We start from the raw sequence: 14879 nt of genomic DNA on the forward strand, positions 1-14879 counted from the left end.
TGTGATAGGAGCCTGGCCCAGACATGTGGTCCATTCATTTCCTGGCCTTTTCTCTTCCTTTCCTTTGTTGCCCATCTGAAGTGGTCATGGAAGGCTTCGTGGAAGAGGCAGGCCCAGCTTGGACCTCAGTTTTTGGGTGTTGAAGGGAGGCAGGGACCAAGGGTTATTAATAGGGACTGGCTTGATGGGCCTGAGGAGAGTGAATGTGATACAGACACCCAGCACCATGGTTGGGGACTACCTGACACCGGAAGGGGAGGGGGCCGGGGCCCAGGGCAGCGCCACCTCCCAAAATAGCCGGGGCACAAGCCTATATAAGTGGCCATGCCCCCCTGCCCCCAGGCACACTTTCCAACAGAATCTCCCACCAGCCAAGCCTTCCTGTGTAGGCTCTAGCCCTCTGCCCCCACCCAAGGTGAGTGGCAGCTATTGAGGAGGGAGGAGGATGGAGGGAGGCTATGTGTGTGTGGGTGGGGGTTGAGATTACGAGAAAGAAACAGCCACATGTTCCATTTGCCAGGGTCCCAGGGGCTAGAGGGCAGAAAGCCGGACAGCCATGGAGTGCAGGCCTGAGATGATGAAGTCTTGCAGTCGCCATCCTGGCTCCTGTGAGCCCTAGCGGACAGCTCCAAGCCCCTGCTGGGCCTCAAGCACCCCATTTTTGAAACCAGAAGGGTGGAGTCACCCATGCACAGACTGGTGATAGCCGTCAGAGGGACCCAGAGAACAAAAGAAACAGGGGCCAAGAGGGCTGGTGGACCAACACTGAGTGGACCACACTGTCTGGGGCTCTGGCTGGGAGGACTCAGCGGTGGCAGGGAGGAAGAGTGTGGCCTTGGCTGTGGCTGCAGGGCCAGTCGGGGTTCTCAGGGAGCCAGCAGGTGCTTGGACACGTTGGTGTTGCACTGAGCTGGGTCCCTGACACCAGGAAGGGCCACAGAACTGTGTCACTTCTCTGCCTGCTGTGCGCCCTCAGGCCACTCCCCTGTGCTCTGCAGCCTCAGTGTTGTATTTTACCCATAGTGTATAATAGGGGGGTCTCTCAGCTGGGCTAGCACTTCTCCAACCGGGCCAACAGAGGGAGCAGAGTCTACAAAGACATCACCCACCCCAGCAAGCAGCCCAGCTGGAGGCACGGAAGGCAGCGGCAACAGCAAGGGGCAGTGAAGCAGCAGAGGGGCCTGGGGAGGCCTCATGTGCAGAGATACTGGGTCAGAGGCTCCAGTATCGGCACCGTGGAAGCCAATGGGTGGGCTGTGACCCAAAGGAGCTGACTCACCCGGAGGCGGGCGGCAGGAGCCAGCCTCGCCTAAGGTTTCCAGGGAGTGCAGCCAGCCAGGGCTGAGACGGGAGAGACAGTGTTGACAGCGAGTGTCAGGGAATTTGAGCTTCTGAGCAGCTGGGCAGCAGCTCTCCCGGTCCCCGCCCTAGCCCACCTGCTCAGTCGAGAGTCTCCAGGTCCCCCTGCAAGGGGCCACTGCAGTCACGCTACAACAGGAGCAAGGGATTCAGAAGCCCAAATTCCATCAAGGTCACACAGTAGCTCAGAGAGGTTCCAGATCTAAAACCTAGGTCCCCTGACTCCCTGTCCAGTGCTCCTACATCCAAGGGGTGACTGGTTGGACCCTGAATCCTTGGGAGATCTAAAGTGCTGTGGGTAGTGAAGGTTGGGGAATGCGCAGGTGTATTTCAAGTAGTGGCCAGGAAAGGATTGCGGTGGGAAACAGGAAAGAGGTTCTTGGGAAAGTCACACTAGCAAGAATAGGGAAAAGTGTTTGGATTGTATATCCCTGCACGGGTGTGGCTGAGGCACCTGCAGGGGGCCCAGCCAGCAGCAGTCTCATCTCTGCCATCTCCTCCCTGGATCGGGTTTCTTAACCTCAGGCTCAAATGCTGCAGCATAAATTTGCATCCAGGACTGACGCCTTCGGAGCGTTGGAAGCTGGGGTAGGAGTAGAAAGAAAAGAGGAGCAGGACCGAGAGGGAACCCTCTTAAGAGGCAGAAACCCAGATGGGAAATTCCGGCGTCTCTTCTGAATGTCCTGGACCTCAAGCAAACTGCGGACCCTACTAGCTGAGCGGGTGCCCCCTGAACTACCCTGGGATGGCCCCTTCCCCTTGCTCCCCCTCACGGCAGCCCCTGGGACCACTAGGTTTGTCTCCGGCTGGGCAGCGCGGGAGCAGGTTAGGGTGGGCGCTGCACAGCCGTGCGGCGAGGACTGAGCCATTCCCGAGGCGTGCACCGAGCCCGGCACCCCTGGCGTCATGCCAGAGCGGGCGGGTGGGAGGGCGCTTGGCGCGCGGCACTGCAGCGCTGGTCATATGAGCAGAAATGATGAGAAAAGCACTTTTTAATCTTTTCGCACTTGCTCTGTCCGCTCAAACAGTTGCAGGATGTCGATGACAGACTTGCTCAGCGCCGAGGACATCAAGAAGGCGATAGGCGCCTTTGCGGGTGAGCAATGCGCCGTCCTCCCCGCCGGCCCTCTCTTCTCATCCTCCATCCTCGCCCCCGACCTGCGTGGCCCCACAAACTGCGCGTCCTCCCCGTGCCACCCTCTGTTCGCGCGTGGCCGCTGGTGACTAACCTGTGTCTGTGTAGGGGATGAGGGTAGTGGGCGCAGAGTGGTGGTTCTCAGTGTTTCCGAGACTCGGTACAGGCGGGATTGGGTGCGGGGAATGCCCTGTCCCAAGCAACGCAAACTTGCAGGTTCAGGCGCGCAGGAAGTACTGGCGGTGCGGGGATCAAGGGCGGAGAGCAGGCGGGACCTCCTGGGTCCTTGTGGGTGCCCGTGGAAGGCACGTGGGGTATCTGCAGGTGCACCTGCCATCTGTCTTAGCGACCCTTTTCTTGACCCCTATTCTGGACAGGACTTTTCCCGCCTGGATGCCGGCCCTCGTTCCTCTCCCACTCTTTCCCTCCATTCCCCCCCGCTCGACTGTCCCAGTTCCCTCCCTAATGTCCTGAGACCCTTGCTGCCAGGCAAATGGACTGTGGACAGGCGGGGAGAGGTGACCTTACCCAGCAGGCGCTCAGCAGTGCATGCCCAGGTGCCTGCTCAGAACCTGCAACTTCCAGCCTCTTTTAGAGAACCAAGGGCAAGCTGGGCAGTTGCCTCTCTCTCTTTCCTGAGTCGGGCCGGGAGGGGTTGTGAGAGGATGAGGGCCTTGCCCAAGGTCACAGTGAGGTGGCCTCCAGGTGTCATAGGTACGCAGGGTGGCCTCACCTGTCTCCAGGTGAACCTGGACTGAGGAAGAACAATCCGGCTCTGAAAGCAGCCCCCTTCTCCCCCAGCCACACACATGCACACAATGGATCTTCACATCCTCTTTAGACCTCCCCCCGCCAAACAGACCTCATGATCAGAAACTGGGGAGCCTGACAGGCTATCATTCCCTCCTGCATGGCACCTTGCCCCTTGAGCACCCAAGCTCCAGGAAGTCCCCTCCCAGGGAGCCCTGGTACCCACACGCACCACCCTGAGATGCAGAAGCAGCTTGGTGGGTCATCCTCCATAGCCTCCCCCACCCCACCAGTAGCCTTCACGTGAACCCCTGGAATGGGTGACTGCAGCAGAGCTGGGACCCCCAGGTCCTGTCCTCCTCCCTCCACCCTGTGACCTTGAGAGAAACTTGTCCTCTCTGTGGCCATTTCCTGGTGACACAGACTGAGACTGAGAAAGAAGGTCAGCCCTAGCCCCCACCCCTGCTCCAGCTCTGCTCATCCCAGCTCCTGCTCCAGGCTCCCACTCCCACCTGACCGCTGCCCCGAAAGTGCTTCTGTACCATGGAGGTGCAGCACAGGTGGGGATGGGGTGAGGCAGGCATGGGAGCAGTCTCCTGCCCCTGACCTTGAATGGAGGAATCGCCTCCAATTGCACCCCATGGAGGCGCGTCCCTTCTCTTCCCCACCACTGGGTGTGCAGGAGACTCCCTCACTCCTCACCCTTCCCCAGGCCCCCTTCTTTCTGCTCCCTGACACCTGCACCCCCTTCCCTCCACAGCTGCCGAGTCCTTCGATCATAAGAAGTTCTTCCAGATGGTGGGCCTAAAGAAAAAGAGCATGGATGAGGTGAAGAAGGTCTTTCACATTCTGGACAAGGACAAGAGTGGCTTCATTGAGGAGGAAGAGCTGGGGTAAACTGAGGCTGGCGGGGGCTGGGGCCTGGGGCCAGGGATGGGGGCTGCCGTGCCTAGGGCTCCGGGACATGGAGTAGGGGGCAGGGAGTCTTTTGCTGCTTCCAAGTTCTCCCCAGACCTGCCCTTGACAGAAGGGAGGCATGGGTGACCACAAGATAGTCGCCAAGGCTAATTGCTGCCTAACACCTGGAGGTGGCTGGGAGAATAAAACCCTCAGCTGACAGGGTGACCAACTAGGTTAAATCATAGCCACTTAATATTGCTAATGGAGGGATGTTGCTTAATAATTGAACACACAGACATACACAGGGGCAGAGCAAAGCAGTCAAGACAGACACTGGCTCAATTGTCATTGATTTCCACATCTTAAAGGCACCTGCCACTACCCACCCAGCAGAGGTTTGTGCCCACTGGGCCAGCTTGGGGTGCACAGCCTTCCTGGGGGCCGAGGGGGCAGATCAGGAGTCCTTGACACACAGCAGAGAAGGTGGCTCCAACTAGGAAAATGCAAAGCTGCTGTCAGGGGGCTGCCCCTCCTAACCCTCTGGGTCACCCCACACCTGCCCTCCCAGCTGTGCCTTGTGCCTCTCGCTGGCCAAGGATGCATCGGATTCTGTGCAGACCAAGAGAAAAGGGGCCTTTTGAGTAGAGGTTCCCCACCCACCCTGTGTCTCCCCTAAACCATTTCTCAAGGCTGCCTCTATCTAGAACCTTCTGCTGCCCACCTATACCCGACTCGGACACCCATAGCCACTCATGCATGCACAGGCTCAGGGGCTGAGCTCTTCCTGGACCCAGGCATCACCTTCCTTCACACCACTTCCTCTAAGTGCCCACTTCTCTCTGTTTCCTCCACTGTTGCGCCCACCACATCTCACAGCCTCTTACGTCTTTAACCTCCTCCTCCTGCCACCACCACTGCCACCCCAGTTTGCTGATGGTTTCCTGAGGTCCTCGCTGCACTGTCACTTTCCAGCGCAGTTCTGCTACAACAATTTGAAATAAAGTGGGGGTGACCCTCCACCAAGGACAGCTTGTCCCTTCTAGTCACCCATAGGGCATGGCCACAGACCATGCTGCCCGGTCCTGCACAACTGCACGCATGCTCACTGCTTGCCACCAGCCCCAACCACCCCCTTCCCTGCGCAGATGCAAGCCCGCCCTCTGCCCCACATCCCTGCAAGGTGACCTTGGCCGGACTCCTGTCTTCCCTCCTCCAGGTTCATCCTCAAAGGCTTTTCCCCCGATGCACGAGATCTGTCTGCTAAGGAAACCAAGACGCTGCTGGCTGCCGGCGACAAGGATGGGGACGGCAAGATCGGGGTGGACGGTGGGTAGCCATGCTCGGGGCCCCGGGCACCCTGGGGGTGTTTGGATGCTACACGGCCTGAGCTGTGTCTATCACAGGCAGGGCAGTTAAGGAGACCATCACCCCACAAAATTAGAAAGAAAAATGCCATCCCATTATGTCCTAAGACAGACAATGAAACGGATAGATTTTTTTTTTAATTCGCACAACCCAGAAGGAATGGAGTCCTCTCTTTGTCCCTACAGAATAAGAGATCCAGGAAATTGGAGAGTTTCCCTGCCCCTTGCCTATCTTCCGGGTCCAGCTCTACCCCAAGCCAACTGTATGACCTTGTTCACGCTCTCCCTGCCTGAGCCTCAGTCTCCCTCCTGTCTGTCCCCCAAGGAGGCAAGACCAGCTGACTCTTGCAGGGCCTCCAGCTCTCCTAGTCTCAGATTCCAGGCACGGAAATCCTTATCTCCTCCCCAGCATTCTGCTTGTCCTCACGTCTCAAGTCTCCAACCCCGGTCGGGCTTTACTCAAATGCGTGTTTCTTCCATGGGTGTCAGAGAGCCAGGCACCTGCTAGGATTCAGAAAGCAGGATGTCTGAGCCCTGACCAGGGGCTGCAGGCTGCTATCCAACCTCCTTGTCCTGCTAACCGATATCCTTGCCCCACACCCCAGCCACGCTGCCAATTGGCATGTCACTGTGCGTCCTTGGGAACTTCTATTGTGTAGGTGGGCAAACAGGCATGGCGGTGGAGGTCATGGGGGTGGAGCAGGCTCTGGCTCTCTCTGCTTCCATCTGCTCCCACCAGCGTTCTATCTGAGAAAGCTGCGTGCAGGTGCATGGCCTCAGGATTTAGGACCAGCCCTGCTGTTTGGTGGCTGTGTAACCTAGGACAGTTCTCAGAGCCACTCTGAGCCTGATTTCTCATGCCTGAGCCGAGGTTGGTTGCTGTTCCTGTGTCATGGTGTTGCCTTGAGGAACAGATGCTATTCACCTGTCCTGTGCTAGAATAGCGTCTAGCATGGCGGTAATGCTATCCATGCATATTTGTTAACTTATAAACCCAGAAAGTGGGTCTCATCCATCCTGCTATCCCCAGGGTGGAGCCAAGAGCTGCCACAGGTGGGAGTATCTTCAGCATCTGTCGCTTGTCCCCTCGCTCTGTCTCCTCTCTACCCCTCACCAGCTGTGCCCTTGACCCTGCCACATCCTCCTGCCCATTTATCACGTGCAGGTGATAAATGGGGTGTGCAAGAGCTTCTCAGATGTGCTCTGGCTGCTGGCGAAAATTCAGTGGCCACAGACACAAAATTGCTCGGAGGGGCGGTGCTGGGCACAAGGTCAGTGTATTCGAAAATTTTGCTTGTGCCCAACACAGGAATGGAGAATCTCAACCAAAGTCAGATGAGAGTGCCCAGCCACCTGAGAGCAGCAGAAAGCAGGGAGATGCTTTGAAAGGAGTCAGCATGGAGGGGCTGGAGGAAGGCTGCCCTTGATGTTGCTAGTGGTAGGCAGTTGCTTGTGACACTCCCACCCCCACCATTAGCTTCACCTGCAGCCTTGCCTCCTGCCCAGGTCCCAGACCTGCCTTGTGCTTTTATTTGAGGCCAGCAAGCCATAGCTTAAAAGCCTGGGGCAGGGACTTCAGGGCCAGCCATGCAAGGACAACCAAATAACGGAGAAAAATCAGGGCAGCCCCTGCTGGCCTACCTCCTTCCCTCTCTCCCTCCATCCCTCCCTTCCTGCCACAACAAAAGCTAACTTGGCCTTCCCCAGAGACCCCACAGACATCCACTGAAGCACCCCTGGTCAGCAGGTCAGTTGGAGGGAGGTACAGGTGAGCTGGCCCACCTCACAAAGGCAGCTGGCCCACCTCACAAAGCAGCTCCGTGACCCTGTGCCTCAGCCTTCTCCCTTGTAAACTGGGCACGGTCCTATGGGAACATTACATGCAACCCAGCACAGAGCAAGGGCTCCAGAAATGATACGTGCTCCATGTGTCTGCACAAGACTTGCAGTTCTACGCATACGGACCCAAAGGAATGACCTTACCCAGAGTGAACATCCCTCACCCAGAATGTTTGGGACCAGAAATGTGTCAGAGGTCAGCCACTCAGAGCTTGACCTATTTGCTCAGCACTCAGTTTTGGATTTTCCGGATCATGGGCTGCTCAGCTCGGCAAGCTCAGAGGCAGCAGGTACTTCGAACAGAGTCAGAGGTCACAGGGCAGGGTCGCGGGGGGATGGTGACCAGCACAGGTCTGGTGATCTGGTAGTCCCAAGATCAGTTGGCTGACCAGAAGTAAGGGGAGTATGGCTACCTAGGCGGGTGATGTGGGCATAACCCAGGACTGGGCTCTTATCCGAGTGTTACATTGTCTGACCTCATGAGGACACAAAGGCCCATACACCAAAGGGCAGATCAGAGAGTCCCAGGCCACACTGCCAGCAGGTGCCAAAGCCAATATTAAGCCCCAGGTGTGTTACAGCTTGGGCCAGGCCCGGGCCAGCCTGAGTGGCCTCCACTGAGTGACTGCGATTGGGGCGGAACACAAAGGTAGTAGCAGCAAGAGATTTGAAAGGGGCAGTGAGCACAGCTCAGCCCAAACTGGGGACCCACATTTCTGATTTTGAAGGTAGAAAGGTGCAGCTACCCTCTCCTTCCATCCACCATTCAAAGGCAAGAAGAGAGAACGGGGTGGTGCCTGGCAGGCCTCTAGCAGGAGGAAGCACCCATTACAAGGCTCCATGGGGTGTGTCTGGAGCCTTCTGCAAGCTGGCAGGTCAGAGCTCCACTCCCAGCTCTCAGTGAGCCCTAGATCAAGGTATAGGGTCCTCTACCCTTCAGGGGCTCAGTTTTTGAAACCAGGATCAGACAGCTAGCCCCTGCATTGTTTCCAGCTCTGGGACTCCATGGGTGCCCCGAGGGGTAAACCTACACATGCAGGGGCACCTGAGCACTAGTGTCACCTTGAATGATAAGAACAGTAACACCTGACTTCACAGAGCACTTATTCTGTGCCTAGCTCTGTGCTTTTCTCATTCACTCTTCCTGGCTAGCTTTGAGGTGGATGCTATTACTGTTCCCATTTTGTGGATGAGAACACTGAAGCTCAGAGAGTGTCTGAACTCTAGGGCTAGATCTGACTTTGGGTCTGCTGCGTTCCAAAGCACAGGTCCCAGAGTTGTGCACCTGTGAGGCTTAGGGCACTTCTGCCATTAGATGGTTTTGTGTATTGCTCTGGCCCCGAAGTATCACCTCTGAGGGTCGGGGGCTTAGTGTGACCTCTGCACTTGGCAGAGGGGCTGAAAGAATGGTGTAAGAACAGGAAACATTTGCTTGTGGTATAAAGGAAGGAAGGAATGAGCAGGTGTCCAGCTCTGGGCATGCAGCCTAAGGAAGCTTTGCCCTGTGTCTAGGCAGAAGCCATGTGCAGGCTAAGACCGGGACCTCCCTTAGCAGGGGGCTGGCACACAGCAGGTGCTGGAGGCGCCTGGGGCCAGGGACTGCCTCTGCCCTCAGATCTGCTTGTCCTTTCTGAGGTGAGTGCGTTTGCTGGGTTCCCCAGGGTCCCAGATGAAAGGGAGCGGCCAGAAAGGCAGAGTTCTAATAATAATCCTGGGCAGTCCCACCTCTGGAGCAACTGCTTGCAGGAAGTGCTGCTGAGATGTTTATAGATGCGGTTCATTGATTCTCCCCAGCCACCCTGAAGATTGGTGCCAGGCTGCTGGGGGTCCGGGTGAGGGTTAAGGCAGGAAAAGACAAGCGAGTTGGAAAGACAGGGGAAGTTCTAGAATCCCTGCCGCAGGTGCCTCTTCAAGCACTTGTCCCTTATACCCAAGCGTCTACAAGGGGAGCTGGTATCAGAACCACAGGGTGGGAGAAGTACAGCTGTTTCTCCAAGCGGGACTGAAGTGCTCGCCTTTCTAATGAGATGGTACGGTTGAGGGTGTCGTGAGCCTTAAACATTCCTAGGACGTAGGTGCTTTGGTTACCTTTGTTTCTCAGGTGGAGACAAGGAAGAGGTCACAGAAGGGTTAAGTCTCACGCCCAGGATCACCCTGTAGTGGTTCAGCCAGGACCCTCTCCTAGCCTGCCTCACATGCCTCTGGTCTCCATCCTGGGGTCTGTAACTCACTGCACAACCCTGTTTACCCTAAAACCTGCCCTGAGGGAGGGGGATGCTGGCTCCATTGCACTGGGCTTCAAGCTTCTTTTTAGCTTTTGCTCCCCCTGCTAACATAGTTCACAAGTACCCCCTGCAGTGAGTGCTCCACTCTCTCGAGCCTGGAGGCATTTGCCTCTTTGACTCCTTCTAGCAAAATCTATTCTGTTTCGTCCTCAAGTAGCTTGTTAAGCCCGAGGGGCGGGTGAGAGTGATCAAGGAACAGCCATCCCACTCCACCCCATTCCCAATCCCCAAGCTGTGGCCAGCCTGGCACCTCAATTGGGCAGAAAATAGATCCCTCCCAGCCCTAGCTGTGACCTTGGCTTGTCTTTTCTTGGGGCTATGAAATACCCAGTGCTCAGAGTTGTCAAGTTGGGTTCAGCAAATGCTACTGCCTATCAATGCTTCTGTGTGTATGTTGCAACTAAAGCCTTGGGAAGTAGTGGGATTCCAGTCCTTAATGCAAAACAAATTTCAGAGGAGAAAAAAGGAGAGAGGGAGGAAGGAGACTGCTCCCTCTGTAACTCCAGCCCGGCAGCAACCTCACTGAGACTTGATTTTTAAGCCGTGAGGGGGGTATGCATGCAGGGGCCAGGATCCTCAGGATGTGAACCCCACCTGCAGATGGACAAACTGAGGCCCCGTAGATGTTGAATGCCAAAATCAACGCAGCAAATCCCTGACCGAGTGTGACCCTGGTCTCCTGACTGCACCAGCCCAACCCGGGTTGGGCTGAGACTTTGCAGTTCACCGCGGTGTCTGTATTTAGCAATCTGCTCCTTAACTATTCCCGCGTGGACTTTGCTGTGCTCTGGCCCTCCTGCTGTGCCAGATAAGCTTCGGCAAAGGCGGGGAGGCAGCGCTGCTTATGTAACCAGCCCCCTGCAAAGTGGAGCAAAGTCAGGGTCTGCGAAGGGTGCCTGCTGTCCTTTGCTCCACAGGGTTGCACCTTGAGCAGGCAGGGGAGGGGAGAGGAGGGGCAAGGCAGGGCTGTGTGACTTGCATCCTTGAAGGAGGTGGTACCCCTGGCACAAGCAGTGTCTGAGTTAGCATTGTACTGGCTGAGCCACTCCTGGCCTCAGTCTTTCTGTAAGTAGAATGGGCAGAGGCAAGCCAGCAAGGATGAAGCACAGTAGCACACAGGGCAACACCTGGCATCAAGTGAGGTTCCAGACCGCTTACACTGCTTCCTTGCGGCTGCCTGGCTTGACCCTGAATGACCCTGCGCCCCGTCCTGGATAAGTGATCTCTGCTTACAATACTAATTTGTAAGAACTCGAGCCGTGGCTATTTAGAGGCAAGGCGATAACCCAGAGGCTGGTGCTCCTCGGATCCCTGGTGCAGAGGCCCCCGGGGAGAGCATCCAGCCGCTGACTCAAAGACCGGCTCAGTTTCACTCCAGGCCATCAGTGTGTGCCGGACCCACCTGTCCATGACTTCTATATTTATCCAATCTCCACGGCACTGGCCTGGAGCAGGCCTAATTAGGCTAATTTCAGTTTCCTTAGGGGAAAGGAAAAAATAAGAGTCCCTCCATCTTCTCAACTGCCCCCCCTTGGGTTCTTTCTGATTGGACAAGGAGATGTCATTCAGTCTGTCAGTCAGTAAGTAAGCATGGGGGGCCTCTGGCTGTACAGGTGGTGCTGTGTGGGCATATCTGGCAGAAAGGAGGTTCTGGAACCCTCCAAAGAAACCTGCTCTGTCATGAGCCCATGATTAGAATTGATCTGTGTTCCCACTGTGCACTGGGAGCTGGGTACTAGGCACTTCCTGTTATTCCATGGAACTTTCATTACTACCCTACGGGGAGGTAACCTCCATATACCCATTTCACAGATGAGGAAAGTGAGAGTCAGAGCCTTATATTCCATGGATTGGAACTGAGATGGAAATGTATACCAGGTCCGCTGACTGCTGCTAAGACTTCCCTGTCCCTCTTGGTTTCAGCCTGTTGGTGGTTATTGCTGTCATTTCAAAGCTTTGGTCTGTGTCAGTGGTGCAACGCAGGTCCTAGGCAGATGGGACTGGCACTCATAAGCCACCTACTGTGTGCCTGACATCTTCCCCATAGCAAGTGTGCATTGTTGCACCCACTCTTCCAATGAACAAACTGGGGCTTGGAGAGGTAAAGGAGTAATCTTGGTCACCTCCACCAGATAGCACTGGCAGGTCGCACTGGCAGGTCGCACTGGCAGGTGACAGGGTGGAGTCAGGAAGTGGTGCCCCTCATAGGAACCCTGCCAGTGCCCAGCAGAAGACAAACATAGACTAGGCCAGGTTTCAAAATGGCCTGTGGCATAGAAACATCTAGATTCCAACCACTACCAAATGCAAAATTAGCACTGGCTCCTGTGAGAAGCTCAGGAGGTAGGTGCCACCCTGGCTCCATTTTACAGATGAGTACACTGAGGCACAGTGAGATGGCAGGTCTACTTGAAGTCACAGAAGCAAGGGACTGACCCTCAGCTTGTTCTCCCCAAAACTTCGAGGCAGGGGTAGATGCTGGAGCGACTTCTTCCAGCCTAGATGCCTCCCGGACCAGATCCCTGAGGCCAGGAAGAAAAAGTAGGGGCAGCACTGTGTCTGGGGTCCCGCTGGCTTGTGTGTGCAGCTGGCTGGCCAGGACTTTGCTTGTTCACCCTTTTGTCCTTCCCAGAGTGAGCCCTGCGAGTCTTGGCAGAGGCACCTTGCAAGGGCCGTGGGTTAATTGCCTGGTGTCTAGCAACTCTGCCCTGGGGCAGACAGAAAGGGACAGGAAAGGTGCCCTTTGCCCTCAAATTGTCTCCAAGTGCCCCCGTCTCAGTTTAGATGGGACAAAAGCGGAATCTTGTGATCTCTGCACCAAGCCAAGGGCCAGGGTCCCTGTAACCTCCTGACTGGTCCAGGGCCGGCCCAGATTCTGACTTCAGAGGACTTTGAGCCTAACCACCGTTGTCCCCACCCCAGTCCAAAAAAGCCTACTGGACCCCAGCCTACTGGATTCCTACCCCCTGGGCAGGTCCTCACTGCCTCCCCTGACCCCTACCCTGACTGTACCCCATCCCCAGTGAGTTGTTCACGTTCCAGAGGTTTGCAAGGTGAGGGTTCAGGGTTAGAATCCTCTCTTTCCCGCCACTGCCAGAGCAGGTGTGGGGCCGCCTGTCTTGCTTCTCCATGCTTGGCTGGGACAGTGCAGGGACCTACACAGGGAAAGCCTGCCATGCTGAGAGGCAGGCAATGTGCAGGCTCTACCTAGAGCAGCCTCTCTGTGCTCGTGTAGGGGCATCTGGAGACCAGAGGCAACTTACTCCAGCCTCCATTTCCCCATCTGTGAAATGGGAATCACCTCACTCACTTGCTAGGGCTGCTGTGAAATTTACACGAAATACAGCAGCACTTTCTGAGCCCTGGAAAGGACTTGCGGGCCCTCCTGTGCAACCTCCATCTGTCCCTCCATCCATCCATCCCTGGTTCACGCACACCTGCCATGGGGTGTGGCTAGCTGCTGCAAGATCCATGGCGGTGGAAATGCAGCCTCACCTGCCTTACAGTGGTTTACACCTTCTGGGGGAGGCCGACCCAAAACAATGAGTCCACCAATATGATGGCCCCCAATGAATGCTGAGGACCACGCTTTCAATAAGAGGGGCAGACATGACAGTCACAAGAGCTGGTGCCTGTGCCCCTGAGCCTAGACCAAAGGAAGTCAGGGAGCCCTGGACAGGCAGGCTGTGTCCACTGTGTGACCAGGGCCAAGTTGCAGAGGTCCTGGTTCTGAGATTTCCCATCTTTTAGCATAGACAGAGTGTGTCTGCCATGGGGTCTTTGTGGCCAGAGGCTACAGCTGCAAGCGACACCTGGGTGGGTGCCTAAAAGCCCCTTCCTGACTGTCAGCACAGATGCCAGCAGTAAGAGTTCCAGAGTGAAGGATGTCCCAGGAGAAGCCTGGCTGTGGCAGTGGTCCTGTGGGTGCCCGGGGCCTGGAGGCTGAGAAAGTGACTGGCTGGAAGCCTGGGGTTGGGGTGGTGGGGTGGAGAGAAGTACAGTTCAGGGACATGAACTTGCACCCAGCCAAGGCCAAGGCCAGACGACTCCTGAGAGGCAGTGTATGTTGATTTCAGGTCGTTTCCGGCTTCCGGACTCTAGCAGAGCACACGATGGAGGCGGGGACATTCTTCCCACCCTGCCTCACTTCCCAGCTCTGCCAAACCCTGAGAGCAGCTTTCCTCCCCACTAGGACTCAAGGGTCCAACAAGGGTCCATCACAAAGCAGGGCACGGTGGGGAGAAGGTGCTGTAAGCTGTGGCGTGGGGTCGCCCCCAGACCTTTCTAAAGCCATTTCACACTGTCTTTGCTTGTGTTCCTCCCAAGGAATGACTCCTGTCCTCTCTACCCACTCCATGCACAGATAAGGGGATAGGAACCCCAGGCAGGTGCATTTGCCAGTAAATGGAGCCAGGGTTAGCTAGGAGCTCCCAGCTCCTGATCTGCCCACATCATGAGTCTACATCTCTTAGACTCAGGACACGGCATCTCAGAGATGCTACTGTGCACAATGGCAGGCCCCTGGTCCTTTCTCATCCCCTGGGGATGAAATAGCAGAAAAGTCCAGGAAAGCTGGACTGTGAGCCTTGGCTTCTTTATCCACCAAATAGACCCAGTGGGCAAGTGCACCTTTTTGGGGCTTGTCAGCATCAGGTGAGAAAGTCTGTAGCTGTGCCTGGCACAGGGCCAACAGCTAGACACTTCAACTACCAATGACTACAGTCATTATTAAAAGTAAACGTGTGGGTGGCGTGATGACATCAGAAAATGCAGTAACATCCATATGCTTATCTCCTTTCATTCATTCATTCACTCCCCCTCTCATCAATTCCCTCTCTCCAGCTCTCCCAAAGCACTCGCATGAACCAAGAGACAGCACTGCGCGTGCACAGTGTCGGGCACTGCGTTGCACCTCAGACTCACCTCCCTTTGTGGTTTTCTTTTGCAGAGTTCTCCACCCTGGTGTCCGAAAGCTAAGAGGTGCTTCCACCCCCCCTCTGCCCCAGATGCCCCACCTCAGCCCTTCTTGCCAGCCTCTTGCACTTCTGTTTGATTTGTTTATGTGATTTTTTACTCCCCTGACCCCCTGTGGCCCTTGAATCACACCCCATTCTTCTGGAAAATGCTGGAGACACAATAAAGGCGGAACCAATCAGACTTTCTGTCCACTCAAGAGACCAGGCCTGGCTCTCCAGACTCACCTGGGGGGTGCAGGCAGGAGGCTGGGGGACCCAGAAAAGCGCTGAA

The 14879-nt window shown here is 56.0% G+C and overlaps 1 protein-coding gene across 1 annotated transcript; it reads left to right on the top strand.

Annotated features, from left to right (window-relative positions):
- Positions 1–2304: 2304 nt before the first annotated feature.
- Positions 2305–14624, top strand: PVALB (parvalbumin). Its single transcript, XM_004589541.2, has 4 exons — positions 2305–2455; positions 4005–4137; positions 5361–5470; positions 14581–14624. The coding sequence occupies exons 1-4, from the start codon at positions 2395–2397 to the stop codon at positions 14607–14609; spliced, it is 333 nt and encodes a 110-aa protein (XP_004589598.1). The 5' UTR covers positions 2305–2394; the 3' UTR covers positions 14610–14624.
- The last annotated feature ends 255 nt before the right edge of the window (positions 14625–14879 follow it).

This window comes from Ochotona princeps, chromosome 15, assembly GCF_030435755.1.
Source record: "Ochotona princeps isolate mOchPri1 chromosome 15, mOchPri1.hap1, whole genome shotgun sequence".
Classification (NCBI taxonomy): domain Eukaryota; kingdom Metazoa; phylum Chordata; class Mammalia; order Lagomorpha; family Ochotonidae; genus Ochotona; species Ochotona princeps.